General features: G+C 44.6%; 1 protein-coding gene across 1 annotated transcript in view; it reads right to left on the bottom strand.

The window, feature by feature from the left end:
* Nucleotides 1-19,967, bottom strand: part of kirrel3a (kirre like nephrin family adhesion molecule 3a) — a 611,527-nt gene that overhangs the window by 250,192 nt on the left and 341,368 nt on the right. Inside the window, exons 2-3 of the mRNA XM_078558764.1 lie at nucleotides 8,421-8,570; nucleotides 6,629-6,778 (exon numbers count right to left, since the gene is read on the bottom strand). Coding sequence (XP_078414890.1) covers nucleotides 6,629-6,778; nucleotides 8,421-8,570 — 300 coding nt within the window. The remainder of the gene's footprint in view (nucleotides 1-6,628; nucleotides 6,779-8,420; nucleotides 8,571-19,967) is intronic.

Raw genomic sequence — 19,967 nt, 5'->3', positions numbered from 1 at the left:
AGGTCAGAACCAGAGCAGCAACATTCACAAGTAGTCCTATCGAATAGTCCTAATAGAATTGTGCTGCTGTTTCCCACAAGAACAGTCTCAGATTTGCAGTGATAGCTGGCTCAAGGCGATGTTCTTAACCATATGGAAAGGAAGTCGTAGCCCAGTCACAGAACAAAGAACTTGCATTTATAAACCCTTTATCACAACTTTAAAATATCAACAAGCACTTTGCAGTCAATTAACATCAAATTTTGGTCACTGTTGTCATATAGGTATTCACAACAACCAACTTCCTTCCAGATGCTGCAAATCTGAAATAAAAACAGAAAATGCTGGAAAAACCCAACAGGTCTGTGGAGAGAGGAACAGAGTTAACAATTCGGGTCCATGTGACTCTGAAGAAGAGTCGTACAAACTTGAAACATTAACCCCATTTCTCTCTCCAAAGCAGCTGATGATACCTCTCTCATGGTCCAGACCTCAACCTTTCCCTCTCGGTCCTAACACATGAGGGACAGACGGAGACCATCAGGTGCATTGGGCCTGCCCCATACCATTATGGTGCAACTTAACAGTCATCAATGCACCCTCACCCCCACCACCTCCAACCCCGCCCCCCTCCCACCATCCCAATAGTCTCATAATTTTGTGACAGAGTTAAAAAAAAAGAGGGGAAAAGTCCAGACCCAATTCAGGGAGAAAGAAAATTTGGAAAATTCCTCTTTGATCCCTGAAGGAGATCCAGCAAGCTCCAGGAGACATCCTCCAGCACACCTCTCCCACTGCCACCATTCCCACACCCCCAGCAACAGTTGTACATTGTTATCCACAGTGAGGAATTCATCCAGTTACCTTCCTTGCCTTCCTCTCCTACTTTAATACTATGATGGCCATCGCGGGTTGCAACTTGGCCAACCCTGCTCACCGCCCCACCCCTCCCTATAGCCTCACGGTATTAAAATCCAGACTCACCTCACGGCTTAAATGCAATTATTCTGGACACCTTCGAAAACTGAGGAACTCTTTTGCTCCTTCAGCGTCCCCTTCCTGCTGATCTGTTGGCTTTTAAATTCCACTTTGTGTATTCCAGATGTCCCTGCCTGATGTATCTTGCCACGCTTTTCCTACTTATTTTTAATCTTGCTGGTGCCTTGAGCTTTTTTGCTCAAGTTTCTCTATTTTCTTTTTTCTAGCTTCGGGCCTTAGCTAGAGTTGTACTGTGGCAAAGGGTGATGTACAGTTTGCCTTTGCGAATCCTGGGCTAGCCGGGAGAAAAATACAACCAGAGTTCCTATTTCTGATCGTTATCTCTCAATTTCTTTGTTGCAAAGTGCAGGGTGTGGAGGATCGTTCTCAGCCATGAGGACTCCCATAGGCGAACTGCCTGATGACGCTGACTAACATATGCGCTTGAGTGAGGTATCTGAGGGCTATCGCACTGATAGAACCAAACCTAGATAGAACTATAGAACTAAACCTAACCACCACCTGCAGGAAATGAAAGGAGGAAATCATGGAGTAAAACAGGTCTGGAATTGAAATCATGGGGGTATCACAGGCTGTCCTGATCCCCTATTCTCATTAAAAAAACAGACGTGCGATTTTCTGCGGAGATCAGGATAGCAACAAGGATACTGAGGCTAACTGGGTCAGTCCGTCTGCTGTCCAGGTTCAGATCAGCTGACTCCACACAGACCAGGGCTGAATCTGCTACCCTCTTATTTCCTGCTTCAGGACCACATTGGATCATTAAGAAATTTCTTTTCACCTTGACAGAAATGTCAGAACTAACTGAGCATCTGCTGGAAGGTCTGTGCCACAAGGTATACCAGATCTCAGGCCCCAGTGACACAGGCAAGGATTTTACTTCTTTTTTAATTCATTTATGGGGTATGGGCTTCGCTGGCTGGGCCAGCATTTATTGCCCATCCCTAATTGCCCTTGAGAAGGTGGTGGTGAGCTGCCTTCTTGAACCACTGCAGCCCATGTGATGTAGGTACACCCACAGTGCTGTTAGGGAGGGTGATCCAGGATTCTGACCCAGCGACAGTGAAGGAACGTCGATATATTTCCAAGTCAGGGCAGTGAGTGACTTGAAGGAGAACTTCCAGGTGGAGGTGTTCCCATGTATCTGCTGCCCTTGTCCTTCTAGATGGTAGTGGTCATGGGTTTGGGAGGCGCTGTCATAAGAGCAGAAGAAATAGGAGCAGGAGTAGGCCATTCAGCCCCTCAAGCCTGCCCCGCCGTTCAATAAGATCATGATCTGTCCCAGGTCTCAACTCCTCTTTCGTGCCATCTCCTCATAGCCCTCAACTCCCCGATACTTCATAAATCTATCTACCTCCTCTTTAAATACTTTCAGTGATCAGGTCTCTACAACTCTCTGGGATAGAGAATTCCAAACATTCACTACCCTCTGAGAGAAGAAATTCCTTCTCATCTCAGTTTTAAATGAGTGTCCCCTTATTCTGTAACTATGTCCCTCAGTTCGAGATTCCCCCACTAATGGAAACATCGTCTCAACACCTACTCTGTCAAGTCCCCTCAGAATCTTGTATGTTTCAATAAGATCACCCCTCACTATTCTAAACTCTAATGAATAAAGGCCTAACCTGTTTAGATGTTCTTGATAAGTCAACCCCTTCATCACAGGAATTAGCCTAATGAATCTCTTTTGAACTGCCTCCAATGCCAGTGTATCCTTTCTTAAATACGGGGACCAAAACTGAACACAGTATTCCAGGTGCGGTCTCACCAACACCCTTGTTACAGCTGTAACAAGGCTTCCTTATTTTTAAACTCCAAACCCCTAGCAATACGGGCCAAAGTTCCATTTGCCTTCTTAATTACTTGCTGCACCTGCATGCTAACCATTTGTGTTTCATGCACAAGAACATTCAGATCCCTCTGTGCTGCACCTTTTTTGGAGTCTCTCTCCATTTAAATATTAGTCTGCCTTTTGATTCTTCCTACCAAAATGCATGACCTCACACTTTCCCACATTAAACTCCATCTGCCAAGTTTTCACCCACTCACATAACCTATCTATCTGTCAAAGGAGGCTTGGTGAGTTTCAGCAGTGTATCTTGTAGATGGTACACACTGCTGCTATTGTTCATCGATGGTGGAGGGAGTGAATGTTTGTCGATGTGGTGCCAATCAAGTGGGCTGCTTTGTCCTGGATGGTGTCGAGCTTCTTGTGTTGTGGGAGCTGCACTCATTCAGGTGAGTGGGGAGTATTCCATCATACTCCTGACTTGTGCCTTTTAGAGGGTGAACAGGCTTTGGGGAGTCAGGAGGTGAGTTACTTACCGCAGGATTCCTAGCCTCTGACCTGTTCTTGTAGCCACAGTATTTATATGGCTAGTCCAGTTCAGTTTCTGGTCAATGGTAACCCCCAGGATGTTGCTAGTGGGGGATTCATTGATGGTAATGCCATTGAATGTCAAGGGGCGATGGTTGGATTCTCTCTTGTTGGAGATGGTCATTGCCTGGCACTTGTGTGGCGCGAATGTTACTTGCCACTTGGCAGCCTAAGCCTGGATATTGTCCAGGTCTTGCTGCATTTGGACATGGACAGCTTCAGTATCTGAGGAGTCGTGAATGGTGCTGAACATTGTGCGATCATCAACGAACATCCCCACTTCTGACCTTATGATGTAAGGAAGGTCATTGATGAAACAGCTGAAGATGGTTGGGCCTCGGACACTACCCTGAGGAACTCCTGCAGTGATGTCCTGGAAATGAGAGGATTGACCTCCAATACCCACAAATTTGTGCTAGGTATGACTTCAACCTGGGTCCCGGGAGCTGGAGTGGGAGGCACAGTGGCCGTTCAAATCACAGGATGCTGGGTCGAATTGGTTTCCTGAGGCGGTTGGCCTCACCATCAGGGCATTTTACCGATGGTGGGACTGCTCGAAGAGAGGCTGCCCACCCCAAGGAGGCAGGCCATCGATTTACATAATTAAAGGCCCAGTTAGCGGCTATCTTACATTGCCGTCAGCATTTTGCCAAAGGCAGGGCAAGCCCCTGTCATCTGTGAAGTCCGCTAGGTAATTAGAGGCAGCCACCCAGCGACAGCCGGTGAAGGTGGCTTGATGGAACAAGTGGCTGGGGGAGAAGGCAGCTTGCACAGCCCCAATGACTTCCCCAGAGGGGTTTCCCCTCCAACCCTCATCCCTGCAAAATTTCCATTTTGTTTTTACTTACCAGCCGAGTTGCTGAGGTGTCTTGCACATCTCAGCAGTCACCACTTCTCCGGGTGGCACTGCTGAGCTGTCAGGGCTCCTGGTCCTCTGATTGGCCCACAGGTTGCCAATTAGGAGACCGCCTGTGATAAAATTGCCAAGCGGGTCCCTTAGGTGGCAAGTGTGGGTTTCATGGGCTCACCTGATAAAATTCAGCCCGGCATATAATTTCCAGCCATAATGCTAGAATGTGAGTGCTCACATCATGACTGCTAATAGTTTCATGGCAAGCTATTCCTGCCTGCTGACACATTTATTCCTAATATCACAACAGGCTTTCTGGCCAGCAGTATTCTCGCTCTCTCTTCAGGTAGCATGTTCTGAAAGGGCGTTAGCAACCATAGACTTCTGTGATTGGTCCATGGTTATGCTTGGTGAGGTACTGCAGTGGTTTGCCATTGTCTTCTGCAGTACGGCTGACCAGGGAACTCTCCCACTCTTACCGACTGCCATAGGCTGATAATCAACCCGTTTGACCACATTATGAACGCACTTTCCATGGCCATCAAGTCCTAGAAGGGGCTTGAACCCAGAGCTTCTAGCCCAGGTGTCGGGGCGCTACCCACTGTGCCACAAGACCTCCGGCACTGAAATTCTTTAAAATACTGGCTTCACTAATACCAAACAGTCCTGGCAGTATTAATGCCTCGCTCTTTGAGTTTTTCTGCCATTTTGCACAACACAACATACTGAACATTGTTAGCGCTGTTTACGAACCAACACTCACTATGATGCTTCCTTGACTAACCAGCACTCGGAGCATCCTTCCAAATTCCTCTTCACTGCAGGAAAAGCTCAAAGTAGACTAAGACTGCCCTGAGTGCAGGTATTTATGTTTAGGGGTCGATGCAATTTACGATTTGGCAGATTTTATGGAAATCACGAAACACCGGATTGTCCACAATATTAAAAACAAATTTAATTTAAAAATTTAAGTATCATTCTAAATAAAATGTGAACAGCAATGAAATCATTCAGCTTAAAACTTTTTGTACTTCTTTATGTGACCATGGGACAATCGTTCATATTTATTGTGACAATGTATTTATGGCACTCAGTGCAAATCAGTTTGACGGAAAATAAATGCGTATGTGTTTTGACCCTGCTCTCCTTAAACCAAAACCTGGATGACAGAAAGAGGGTGACTACGAGCGTGCTGGTTACTTGGCTTTGGCCAGAGTGTCAGGTATCATCAAAAGTGACTGAGTTTTGGGAACTTATTGCAGCCTTTTTTTAAAAAATCCTTCAGGGGGTGTGGGTCAGCATCTGTTGCCCATCCCTAATTGCCTTTGAACTGAGTGACTGGCGGGAGGGCAGTTAAGAGACAACCACATTGTTATGGGCCTGGAGTCACATGCAGGCCAGATAAGGACAGCAGATTTCCTTCCCTCAAGGACATTAATGAACCAGATGGGTTGCTAATGACAATTGATGATAGTTTCCTGCTGACCATCACTGAGATTTATTATTTGAATTTAAATTCCATCAGCTGCCATGGGGGGATTTGAACCCAAGTCTCCAGAGCATTAGCCTGGAACCTCAGGATTATTAATCCAGTGACATTACCAGTACGCCACCATCTCTCCAAACAGCTTCCCTACCTCCACAATTTGGCAAAACGCTGCCTTACAATTCTGTAGATGTGGAATGTGCAATCTCAATGGAGGGTCAAGTATTTACTCCTCAGGACAAAAAGATGTCAACTGCAGCTGCTGGGTGGTTGCTGACATTCCACAAATAAGACAGCAGTTTTAAGGAGGTAAGCATAAATATGTATTTCTAAGCTTTGGAGGAAAAATATGAATATACTCTGGTGTCTATATTGTATGAAGGCAACCGTGAAATGTACGTGAATTTCGCTATTCATTCCATGGCAGACATGCAGAAAGTGTTCAAATTCTTCTGCGATTTAAGTGGGCCTCTATTTATTTTTTGCATCTGTGCACTCAAGTTCAATCAGGAACCCCAGAATATAATTGAAAGAGAGCTCAATAAAAGCAGGAACAGCCATGTGTAAGTGTGTGTGTGTGTGTGCACATATGAGTGCGAGGGGCTATATGTAAATAGGTGTATGTTTGAGAGTGTGTGAGATGTGTGTCAACTTTATTTTTTTAAACTTGCCTCAAGTATGTAGAGAATAAAAAAAGACTTATGCTCATAAAGTGCCTTATCAGGTTTTTCAGACTGGTCTCAAAGCAGCTGAGCAATAAATTACTTTGAAGTTTGTAACGGTAGGGAACTTGGATCCTATGCTTCAATTTGGGTTCTCAGTACTGCCTTTGAACTCATCCTTACCGAACAGTAGGTTCCTTACAGACATGCTGTGTCAGCATACATCAAGTCCTCAGGTACATACAACTCACACATGCACACAGGGCACAACTTACTCAGCACCGTCAGCCGGGCTGGCTGCGAACGCAGGGCCACGTGTGTTGCCTGACATTCGTACACTGCATCGTCAATGAGCTCTGCCTTCTCAATGCGCAGGCTGTATTCGCCGGCGGCATGGTCTCCCACAATGGAGTAACGTGGAAAGCCTGCAAGAGGGGAAAAACAGCCAGCACAATTACTTTCAGCACAGCTCTGGACATGGCACATTCCCTCAGGGCTCCAATTTATTTAATTCACAAGCAACAGAAAAGCTGAGTGCAAAGCTCAGTTAGATTGATACAGCAGAGCATTTGTACAGTGCTTTTCATGACCAAGAGACGTCTCAAAGTGTTTTACTGCCCGTGAGGTACTTTTTGAAGTGCGGTCACTGCTGTTACTGTAAGAAATGCAGCAGCCAATTTGCACACAGCAAGCTCCCACAAACAATAACATGATGCTGACCAGATAATCTGCTCTTTGTGTGACGTTGATTGAGGGATAAATATTGGCAAGGACACCAGTAATAACTCCCCTCCTCTTCTTTCAGATAGTGCCATGTGACCTTTCACATCCACCTGAGCAGTCAGATGGAGCCTCAGTTTAATGTCTCATCCGAAAGATGGAACTCTGGCAATGCAGCACTCCCTCAGTACTGCACTGGAGTGTCAGCCTTGATTTTTGTGTTCAAACCCTGGAGTGGGAGTTGAAACCAGAACTCTTGATTCAGAGGTGCAAGTGCTACCAACTGAGTCATGGCTGACACTAAAGGCAGCAATACCTGCTTTCCACCATTTGATGCAACTCTGTTTGTGTCAGCTCATCACTGAAGAATTCTACTGACAGCATTCAGTCCTGCAGGGTTATAATAGCAGGTAGAATCTACAAAGTGCTCTAAACACTAATTAATGTGTTGTTTTAATAGGAACAATTACTGGGTCATCAATTATTGTGCACATCAGACAGCGTTTGCCTAATGAGCAGGTTCACATAGCTAGAGGATTTGTTTAGGGTTCGATTGCTGTGCTACCTGGAAGTCCCCCTTAACTGAGGCCAGTACTGGTGTGTTAGCCTATTGTGGAGTCATTCTGGTTTGGCCTGTAAACTCTACTCATCTGATGAGCTCAACCTTAGCCTTAAGGGTGGAGGAACTGCACACCCTCCCCCTCCACTACCTACAATCCCCCACTCTCTGCTGGTTCATCAACCACACATGCCGCCTCCCACACCCTCCCTCCATGAACCCATCCAGGATTTTCCTGGAGTCTCCAGGAATTTGAGATTAATCTCCTGGGCACTATTGTGAGCAAACTCAGAGAGAAAATTCACAGGGCATCGAAACATGATGTTTTTTCCCAATTTCTTTAAACTTTTGCTTATCAATTATGAAATTTTGGAGGTGGCCTAAAGATTGTTTGACTGACAATGAAGGATTAACCAATGGGTTAATGGTGACTCTCTTTAATTTCCAATTGGTGTGTGTAAGTGGTGCCCTGTCAGGATGGACATGTCAAGAGGTGGTAATACATCCAAGAATACATCTAAGCAGCGCTGTCAACCCTATCTCACTCGCCTTATTGCTCCCCCCACTAAGGCTTTAGTTTGTATCCTCATGGGGAATTTGAATGGGTATGAGCTGTGAGCTTGCTAACACCGCACAATAGTTCAACAACTCGCCCAAACTGTCTGGACCAGGTTCTGGATTACTGACTGTGACAGCTGGTTAAGTTGAATGTTATCTCTCAGTGGTTAGCACACCACTCTAGCCTGAGGTGCAGTGCCTGAAGCCAATCCACCGTGTGAGCCCCTTACCTGGCAGCTGCTTCTCGACCCCCAATCCCAGGCCGTCCTTTGTCCACAGAACAATTCCATGATAGCCTGCAACTGCACAGGACAGGGTGACCGGGTGACCTGCGACCACAACTCTGTCCTCAGGCTGTAGGGTGAATGAGGAAGCATGGCCTGACGGAAAGAACAGATTTAAACATGGGTTTAAAACTGAAAATTGTGACAATTTCTCTCCATGCTTCATAATCTAAGTCAATTATTTTCCCTTTTCCTCACACACTTACGTACACAAACCCACACAAACACACACCCACAAACATAGAGTCATAGAGGCAGCACGGCAAAGAGGCCATTCTGACCATCGAGCCCATGTCAGCTTTCTACAGAACAATCCAGTCAGTCCCATTTCGCCTGCTCTATCCCTGTATCTCTGCAAGTTTATTTCACCTCAAGTGCCCATCCAATTTCCTTTTGAAATCATTGCTGGTCTCCACTTCCCCTAAATTCATGAACAATGAGATCCAGGTCATTATCACTCACTGTGTAAAAAAAAACTTCTTCCTCATCTCCCCACTGCTGAGAGGACAGTGAATGTCCCATATGAAAGACTCAGTACTGCTGAATACAGGGATGAGACTTGAACCCAATCTATTGATTCAGAGGTGACAGAGAGCTACCCATTGAGCCAAGGCTCACAATCAGATAGGGATCTCCCAGATTCAATTTCTCTGCCATTGAGTTTGGTGATCCCAGTCATAAGAGCAACACAACTGACAGAACAGTTCCCAAGATAGTGAGGGGTTTCCCATTCCCCATCACTGTCCAATAAACCCTGCTGAAAAACATCAGCTGAGGACAAGTTTGAAACTGGTTGTGATGCCACACATGACCCAATAACCTGTTGACACCCACTCTTCACCATAACCTGAGAAAAAGTACAGAGGGACAGGCTCCGACACAAAGCAGTGTTTTCAAGAGAGGAGTGGAGTGGAGAAAATCAGAGAGAAAACTACATTGGATTCCAAACCATGAAGTCAAGATAATCAATTACTTATTTTATTTCCATTTTTATTGTCCTCGCTCTTCACTTGTCACCTGTAGTTCTACTTTCACACATTGCTGATGGAATCTACAATGCTGTGGTGCTTCGGAGATACAGAGTAATGGAGTAACGCTCTGTGCATCTTACAGTCAGTATGTGGGGACCAGTGAGTTGGAGTTCCGTGCAGTAGCTTTCCATGTTTCTGCTCTGATTTTTGCTGGGTGAGAACAGCAGCTGGCACAGCAGGCATCAGCCTACTTGGTGCCCAGGTTGCACGTGTAATGTTCACCCCAATGATTGGTGCATGGACATGTTTGCGTGTGTGTAAGATTATGCTGCCTATATGTCTGAGATTGTGTTTTCGAGAGTATGTGGTGTGCTGTGTGCACGTGTTTGGGCATGTATACACGTGTTTGTGCACACGTATGTGCGTCTGTTTGTGCATGTGTGTAAGGCAACTCCCACATGGACTCCTCGGCACATCACGCTGAGGTTTCTTAAAATATTGCTCCACAATTACAAATCTTTCTGTTCTTGCCCACCCCACTCCCCATGTGCCCTGCTTTAAGTGTAGTGCTGAACCTGCCTCCACCGCCCCTGACCTTGTAATGTTTCTCTCTCTATTGTTCTATCAGTGTAATGTTAATCCTTTCAACAAAAGACACTGCTCTAAAATCTTCCTGCAGAAAATCAAACTGTAATTAAAGATGTTTATCCTTGTTTCCAAAGCTTTATAGAGGGAAGGACAAACTGCTATATTAATAATTATAACTGAGCCACAGACTGCAAGGTCATTTTATCACAATTATTCAGTATGGTTCCTTCTCATGTTCCCCCTTCCCCTTCAGACAATTTCTAGCTTTCACCCCTACGAAGCTGATGACTTCTAGCTGGTTTACAGCTCCCTACTTCTCCCGGACTCTCCGATATCTTGCTCAAGTGCCTGATATAACCTGGATAATCAGCAGCCTGTTTCACCCAGGCATTTCCTGGTGTGAACCATTGTGAACAGGAACGGGAACCCAAGTTGATCCTCCTGTCCCAAGTACGAGAGATGCTCAGGCCAATGGCAGTGCTTACTCCCAATCCCTGCTCCACCCAAGACCAGCTCACTGAGCAGAGGTGGGCAATGGGCCTCACCTTGGTTGGTTTGCATTTATTGAGCCACTGGTATCACACCAGACGGAGGAATTTGTTTGTGGGACCTGCTGTGCATAAATTACCTGCCACCTTTCCATATAGGCAGCTAAGTGCTTCTAGATGTCCTGAATGCTGTATAAACACAAATGTTTTCTTTAGTCTACATTTTGTCCAACACTGTTCAATTGCCTGAGCCCTCTTTGATTGCCAACTTTAATTGGGCCATATTCTGGCCATTTTCATCATATAACCTCCCATAACCAACTACCATGTCCAAACACTCTCACCATTGATTGGCCAACACATCCATTCTCACAGTCATCAGTCAATGCTGATGGCTATAATACCCACTACTCTCCGCGCACCAGAAATTGCACTATCTATTACATGCGTGCATGAACCGGGGTCACATTGCATTCTGGGTATGTTTAATCCCTGATGTTTGTTGTGTGCCTAGAGGAGTGAATGGGAGAATCTCCCAGGTCTCTCACAGGAGTATCTGGGGGATTAATCCTTCATTCTGAGAGATGACTGGAAGGTTGGCAACCCTAGTCCAAATCCAAAAAAGACATTGCACTAGAAATCATCGTGACATTGGCAGAGCAATATTTAACTTTTCAATAAGCATTACTTGACTAATGGCTTAATGTCTCTTCTAAAATACCAGGTCAAGGAATGGAAAACCCATGGCAGGTGGAATCTGATGTGAAGGTAAGTGCGAGGTCTTCTACCTTGGATCCAAGCAGTCAGTTTGGAAAGTTTTCTTCCCCGGAGCTGAAGGGAAGTAGAAATGTGATAGAGTTTAAACTGTTTAAGAGGGGTGGAGCAGATGGAGCAATATAGAAGGCCAGGGGTAGGTGGGAGCTCAGAAGAGATTGACAAAGATGTCATGGGCACAGGACAAAGGGAGTGTTAATGGTAGTGTTAAAGACTAAAGAAGGTGCTGATAGTGGCATAAAGGTGATTAAGCACAATGTGTTAACAGCAGAACAAGGGTCAGTACTTTGTGAAAGCAAAACATAAAACCAAGTGACAGATGGTCGTGTGTATGTGTGTGTGTGTGTGCGCGTGGGGTGGCGGTGGTGTGGGGGGGTGGGGGGGATGGGTTGGTTGGGGAAAAGGGATAGGAAAATAAATAAAAAGTATATATTAAAAATAAATAAAAATAAAACTTTGGATAAACATGGAGGGGAGGGTTCATGGTCTAAAGCTGTTGAATAAATGCAGACTGGGTGACCGCTTTGTGGAACACCTTCACTCAATCCACAAGCATGACCCAGACCTCCCTGTCACTTGCCATTTCAACACACCACCCTGCTCTCATACCCACACGTCCATCCTTGGCCTGCTGCAATGTTCCAGTGAAGCCCAACACAAACTGGAGGAACAGCACCTCATCTTCCGACTAGACACTTTACAACCTTCTGGACTTAACATTGAGTTCAACAACTTCAGGCCATGAACTGTCGCCTCCATTTTTATCCAATTTTTAAATTTTTATTTAAAAAAAAAGTTAAAATTTATTTTCCAATCCTTTCTCCCCAGCACCATCCCCCTTCACCTGCCCTCCCACACACAAAGCCATTCGTTACTTGTTTTTATGTTTTGCTTTCACAGAGCGCCGGCCCTTGTTCTGCTTTTAACACATCCTGCTATCTTACCTTTGTGCCACTATCAGCACCTTCTTCAGTCTTTAACCCTACCGTGAACACTCTCTTTGTCCTGTGTCTGTGACATCTTTGTCAAATTTCTCCTTAACTCCCACCTATCCCTGACCTTCCACTTTGCTCCACCTGTTCCACCCTCCTGTGAAATGGTGTAAAATCCAGCACATTCCTGCTTCTCTGTAGCTCTGAAGAAGAGCCATACAGATTCAGAACGTTAACTCTGCTTTTCTATCTGCACAGATGCTGCAAGGCCTGCTAGTTTTTCCAGCATTTTCTATTTTTATTTCAGGTTTCCAGCATCTGCAATATTTTGCTTTTAATGCTTATGGAAGATTTTCTCAACGGTGAGAGATCAGCAGCTGTCAAGGAGCAAAGAAATGTATACAGCTTAATAAATCCTGTGCACAAGTTCTAAAGGAGGCCAATATAAGCTTTATCTCAAAAATAAGGAATTTGTGCTTCAGCTTGACTCCATCTGGAGCCTGTTCTAGGTACTGCACCTCAGGAAGGAGATATGGGCCTTGGAGTAGACTCAGGTTCACCATAATGATTCTGGGGTTCAACGCCTCAAATTATGGGCCAGGATTTTCCGGTCGGCGAGCGGGAGGCGGGGCCCACTCGCCAACACGTAAAATGACGCGGGATGACGTCGGGTGGAACTCCTGACATCACCGCGCCCCATTTAAATTTTCAGGTAGGCAGGGGCTCAGCAGAATCAGCTGTGCGCCCGCCGACCTGTCAATGGCCATTTGAGGTCATTGATAGAGTCATTAAACTAATTAATGGACCTGCCCGTCCAACCTTACGTTTGGCGGGCAGGCCAGGAGCCCTGGCGGGCATTAGAGAAAGCATGAAACCCCATCCATGGGCAGGGTGAGGTTTCATGTAGGTTTCAAAAAATGTAATTAAAATGTATGTAAAAGTTATGGACATGTCCCAACTCATGTGACAATGTCACATGAGGGGACATGTCAGGGAAATTTTTTTTTTCTATTTTTCAGATTTTTTATTGTAGTGCCGATCTCCCCGAGGCAGCACTTAGCCTCAGGGAGAAGAGTGCGCTCTTTGGTGTGCATGCGCGAAAGAACGCACTCTCGGCTCAGGGAACTCCCCCATCGCCCGCACAGGGAGAGCACAGCGCTTCCTGGCAGACGTCACGCTGGGTGGGCCTTAATTGGCCCGCCCACGTAAAATGGCAGCGCGCCCACTCTTAAACTTCTCCCCCGATGGGGGAAGAATTCTGCTCATGAGGATAGATTGCATAGATTAGGCTTGTCTTGCCTTGAGTTTAGAAGTTTGAGGAGTGCTCCAATTGTTTTTCTTCAAATGATAAAGCGAAGAATCCAGAAGAAGGGGCATAATTAGACCTAGGACACTCATGAGTGAAATACAGAAGCACTTTATCACACAAACAGGGTATTGGAAATCTGGAACTCACTCCCCAAAAAGCTTTGGATGCAGATTCAATTGAAAATTACGAAATGAAGATTAATCATTTTTTTGTAAGGTAAAGCTATCAAAGGATATGGAAAAAAGATGGGTAAATGGAGTTGAGGTGCAGATCAGCCGTGATCCAAATGGTTGTATACCAGAAGACGGTTGAAAAGCTGAATGGCCTCCTCCTGTTCCTATTTTCCGATGAATGTGAGAATTGTTTGTCTTCAATATTTTAACCAACGATTTGTGCTTAGTTTTAAAATTAAAAAAAAAACTTTCATTTTCTCCCAAACAACATTGACTTCAAAAATTTGAGAATGCTCACAGTACAATAAGGAGGGAGAGATGAGGGTGGGTCACGGACAGTACCAGAGTATGAAAATATCCAAAGGTTGACACGTGCACAAGCACTGGTGCTAGCTCGCTGTTCACTGAGGAGACCGACAGCCAATTTCCAAATCCAAGCCAAAAGAACAACTGTGCAAGTTATTTTGTATGCAGTTTGAATCTTATTTAAATGTGTTACTTTCTACTTTCTGTTAATAAATGTTCCTTCAATAAATGGCAATATACAATTATTATAATTGTATTTAAGTAGTCTTTTGCAGCTCTAATTTTCCTAACTCTGCTGCATAATTTCTAAAAATTTATTCTCAGTATGCGGGTATCATGGGTAAGGCTGCCAATCATTGCATTCCCTGAGTTACCCTTGAGAAGATGGTGCTAAGTTGCCTCTTTGTTGACCTGTTGCAGCCTGTGTGGATAGCACTGTTAGGGAGGGAGCGCCAGGATTTTGACCCAACCACAAAATAACATCCATCAATTACAATTTTACAGGAATTATTTTTCCCCAGATTGTTGTGGGAGGCGAAAGTGTTTTGGATTGGGACTGATGACAGCCTATGTCAGGGGCCCTGCACTGAATTAATTAGACTGGGTTGAGTGCAAGAGTGGGTACTGTTACATAAGTGGTACTTGCAGAGAAACGTGACTGATTTAAATTGGTAAAACATTTCTTAGCTGCTATGAAGAAGAGTCTAATCTCCAAGGGATTAACTCTTTCCAATCTCACAGCCCAGAGCCCTCCTGTTGAACCTGCTATGTCCAAGGGATTTTTACGAACAGACATTTGTAGTATTAAAATATGTAACTTAACAGTGCGAGGATGATGTCTTTCTCTGCAAATAGCAATAGTACTAAAATCACAGAACAGAGTATACTGGTTTTTCACTAAGGAGGAATTTCATCACAGCATGTCAGAGCGTCGTTACAATGGACCGTGATCAGCATCTCACATTAAATTTGGCTTCCTCACAATTTTCTTTTCTCCTGCCCAAATTTTTGTTGGGGTGTGAGTTACACATGTGCTCATAATCCTAGAATCTCTCACCAGTCTTTCTATGCAAATCTAGACAGTGTTTAACCACAGGAGGGACTCCAGATCCTCTCTTAAATCTATGTCAATAAGCACATCCATAAGAATCCACAAACACAGAGACACATACAGGCACATGCATACAGACATCCACAAAGGGAAACACACACACACACACACAAATACAGACATACTGCTATGATCCCCATGAAGACCAACAAACCAAAAGAACCAAATTAACTAAATGACCGATGGAGAAAACCAATGTAAAATATTTCACTTTTTGTAACTTCCAACAATCAAACCAAACTCAAAATAAATTAAATGTAATTTAAAAGGCAAATTGCAGTCATTATAAACTATAAATTACCCATTAAATAGCAGATGCAACAAAGACTTACAAGGGAAATTAGAAATAGTATTAGATCCAAGGAAGAGGCATACAAATTGGCCAGAAAAAACAGACCTGAGGATTGGGAGCAGTTTAGAATTCAGCAAAGGAGGATCAAGGGATTGATTAAGAAGGGGAAAATAGAGTACAAGAGTAAGCTTGTGGGGAACATAAAAACTGACTGTAAAAGTTTCTATAGGTATGTGAAGAGAAAAAGATTGGTGAAGACAAATGTAGGTCCCTTACCGTCAGGAACAGGGGAATTTATAATGGGGAACAAAGAAATGGCTGACCAACTAAATACATACTTTAGTTCTGTCTTCACAAAGGAGGACAGAAATAACATACCAGAAATGTCGGGGAACACAGGGTTTAGTGAGAGGGAGGAACTGAAAGAAATCAGTATTAGTAGGGAAATGGTGTTGAAGAAATTGATGGGATTGAAGGCCGATAAATCCCCAGGGCTTGATAATCTACATCCCAGAGTACTTAAGGAAGAGGCCATAGAAATAGTGGATGCATTGGTGGTAATCTTCCAAGATTCTATAGACTCTGGAACAGTTCCTACTGGAGGGTAGCTAATGTAACCCCACTATTTAAAAAGGGAGGTAGAGAGAAAACAGGGAATTATAGATCAGTCAGACTGACACCGGTAGTGGGGAAAATTCTAAGTCCATTATAAAAGAATTAATAGCTGAGCACTTGGAAAACAGTGACAGAGTCAGACTGAGTCAGCATGGATTTACGAAAGGGAAATCATGCTTGACAAATCTACTGGAATTTTTCGAGAATTAAACTAGTAGAGCTGATGAGGGGGAGCCAGTGGATGTGGTTTATTTGGATTTTCAGAAGGCTTTCGGGATTGGGGGTAGTGTATTGAGATGCATAGAAAACTGGTTGGCAGACAGGAAACAAAGAGTAGGAACAAACGGGTCTTCTTCCGAATGGCTGGCAGTGACTGGTGGGGTACCGCAAGGAGCGGTGCTGGGACCCCAGCTATTCACAACATATAATAATGATTTAGATGAGGGAACTAAATGTAATATCTCCAATGTGCAGATGACACAAAGCTGGGTGGGAGGGTGAGCTGTGAGGAGGATGCAGAGATCTTCATTGTGACTTAGACAAGCTGAGTGAGTGGGCAAATGCATGGCAGATGCAGTATAATGTGGATAAATGTGAGGTTATCCACTTTGGTAGCAAAATCAGGAAGGAAGATTATTTTCTGAATGGCTATAAATTGAGAGAGGGGAATGTGCAACGAGACTTGGGTGTCCTCGTACACCAGTCACTGAAGGTAAGCATGTAGGTGCAGCAGGCAGTAAAGAAGGCAGATTGTATGTTGGCCTTCATAGCGAGAGGATTCGAGTACAGGAGCAGGGATGTCTTGCTGCAATTATACAGGGCCTTGGTCAGTCCACACCTGGAATATTGTGTGCAGTTTTGGTCTCCTTATCTGAGGAAGGATGTTCTTGCTATAGAGGGAGTGCAGCGAAGGTTTACCAGACTGATTCCTGGGATGGCGGGACTGACATATGAGGAGAGATTGAGTCGGTTAGGGTTATATTTGCTGGAGTTCAGAAGAATGAGGGGGGATCTCATAGAAACCTATAAAATTCTAACAGGACTAGACAGGGTAGATGCAAGGAGGGTGTTCCCAATGGTGGGGGAGTCAAGAACCGGGGGTCACAGTCTGAGGATATGGGGTAGACCATTTAGGACTGAGATGAGGAGAAATTTCTTCATCCAGAGAGTGGTGAGCCTATGGAATTCACTACCACAGAAAGTAGTTGAGGCCAAAATATTGTATGTTTTCAAGAAGGAGTTAGATATAGCTGTTGGGACGAAAGGGATCAAAGGGTATGGCAAGAAAGCGGGAGCAGGCTATTGAGTTGGATGATCAGCCATGATCATGATGAATGGTGGAGCAGGCTCGAAGGGCCAAATGGCCTACTCCTGCTCCTAGTTTCAATGTTTCTATGTAAGATAGGTCACACAGATTTACTGGGCGGCCCTCTCAGTATATATGACACCAATTTCAGCCACAAAGTCCTTCAAAGCTCCAAACTTTCTCCAGTAGAATTCCAGCTCCTTTTCTTCGAGGATTCAGCCTGATCCTGCAACTGGCAGCATCGCCCAACCAACTGGAGTTCCATGGGTATGGTCGTCAACAAAATGGCACATGTCTGCCGAACCTCCTTTACTCTGCTCACAATGGTCTTGATGGTGTGAATCCACCATTTTACCTTCAAGTAACAGAAACAGCTGGAGCAACTTTGTGCTTACTGATTCCCAGCTCCTGGATCCAGCGTCCATTTTCATCAGACTGCCTGTACTGCACCTCTAGGATCTGAGCATAAAAGACTCTGTGTCTTTTTTATATAGTATCAACCAGTGTCAGTTCCCCTTGAAACCCGAAGTTTCTATTTCCATTTCAGTTGTTCTTTTACTTTACTTAGAAACCCAAAGGTTCAATTTCCCTTTCAATGGGCTGAAATTTCCATTTCAATCTCGTCAAAAATACAAGCTTTAAAATCTCAGATTCCATCACAATGCACACACAGACACACAATATGCAGGCACACGGATATACACACAGATGCACAGAAACACCTGGCCCAACCAGCTTCAGCTGTTTCATCAATGAAATTCCTTCCCTCGTAAGGTCAGAAGTGGGGTTGTTCGCTGATGATTGCACAATGTTCAGCACCATTCGCGACTCCTCAGATACTGAAGGAGTCCATGTCCAAATGCAGCAAGACCTGGACAATATCCAGGCTTGGGCTGACAAGTGGCAAGTAACATTCAATCCACACAAGTCCCAGGCAATAACCATCTCCAACAAGAGAGGATCCAACCATCTCCCCTTGACATTCAGTGGCATTACCATTGCTGAATCCCCACTATCAACATCTTGGGGGTTAATATTGACCAGAAATTGAACTGGACTAATCATATAAATACTGTGGCTATAACAGCAGGTCAGAGGCTAGGAATCCTGCAGCGAGTAACTCACCTCCTGACCTCCCTAAAACCTGTCCACAAGGCACAAGTCAAGAGTGTGATGGAATATTCTCCACTTGCTTGGATGAGTGCAGCTCCAACAACACTCAAGAAGCTCAATACCATCCAGGACAAAGCATCCCACTTGATTGGCACCCCACCCACAAACACTCCCTCCACCACTGACGCACAGTGACAACCACTAGGCAGGTACTATCTACAAGGTGCACTGCAGAAACTCACCAAAGCTCCTTAGACAGCACTTTCCAAACCCACAACCGCTACCACCTAGAAGGACAATGGCAGCAGATTCATGGGAACACCACCACATGCAAGTTCCCCTCCAAGCCACACACCATCCTGACTTGGAAATATATCGCTGTTCCTTCACTGTTGCTGGGTCAAAAACCTGGAACTCCCTCCCTAACAGTGCTTTGGGTGTACCTACACCACAAGAACTGCAGTGGTTCAAGAAGGCAGCTCACCACCATCTTCTCAAGGGCAATTAGGGATGGGCAATAAATGCTGGCCTGGCCAGTGACACCTACATCCCATGGATGAACATGTATATATAAAAAAAAATGACAGAAACACAGAAATGCAGACATATAGAGAAACTCAGACATACAAAGTGGCAACCGGTAGAATGAGATGAACATTGGGGGAGTGAGATGAACATTGAGTCAAGTGAGATGGTCATTGGATAGAGTGAGCTGGACACTGGGCAGAGTAAGGAATGGATTTTGGGTGGAGTGAGTTAGACATTGGAGCAGAGTGAGAGAGGGTCACTGTATAAAGAGAGTCAGACACTGGGCAGAATGAGTTAGATGCTGGACAAATTGACTTAGACATTGGATGGCGTGAGTTGTCAAAACGGCCTTTTCTTACTCATCATTTTTTAATCAGTTTTGCTAATAATTAGATTTGCTAATAATCTCAGAGCTGCTATGAAACTGACAAAATGAACGTGTTGTGGAGTCACTGTCCTGTGTTAACATTCCTGATAGACAGTTTCCTGCAATGGGAATTCAAATATGGGTCAGTGTGGTGCGTGCTGGCTGTATTGGTGATGGATTCATCATGTGACTGAGCATTCTTTTGTATTCTCTCTCTGGTGTGGTTTGGTAAGCTGCAAACACTTGTTACTCCTGGAAATCACCGCTTTATGCACTTAAATAAAAGGTTGATACCAATCGTAGCAACTCAAGGCTACACCAACTTAATAAAGAGGTGTTGACAGATGATGATAGCAGTTGTCGTGATTGATTAAAATATTTTTCTCTATTTTGGCGGACAGTTCGGTAGCTGGTGCTAATGTTTTAAATTTACATGAAAACTGAGGGGTATGCACGATGATGTTGGGAGGTGCTCTGCCATCATCTCAGGGTCTCCAAGTTCACAATGTGAATGTTGCAGGAAATTGGAATAGATTCAAGTGAAGGGGCTTCACCGAATGCTGAAATTAGTGTCGACGCTCCTCACAGTAATCGGTGAGGAAGTGCAAGATTTTGACTCC

This window comes from Cetorhinus maximus, chromosome 2, assembly GCF_964194155.1.
Source record: "Cetorhinus maximus chromosome 2, sCetMax3.hap1.1, whole genome shotgun sequence".
Taxonomy (NCBI): Eukaryota; Metazoa; Chordata; class Chondrichthyes; order Lamniformes; family Cetorhinidae; genus Cetorhinus; species Cetorhinus maximus.
The sequence above is the reverse complement of the archived record's forward strand: the minus strand, read 5'-3'. Positions and strand labels throughout refer to the sequence as shown.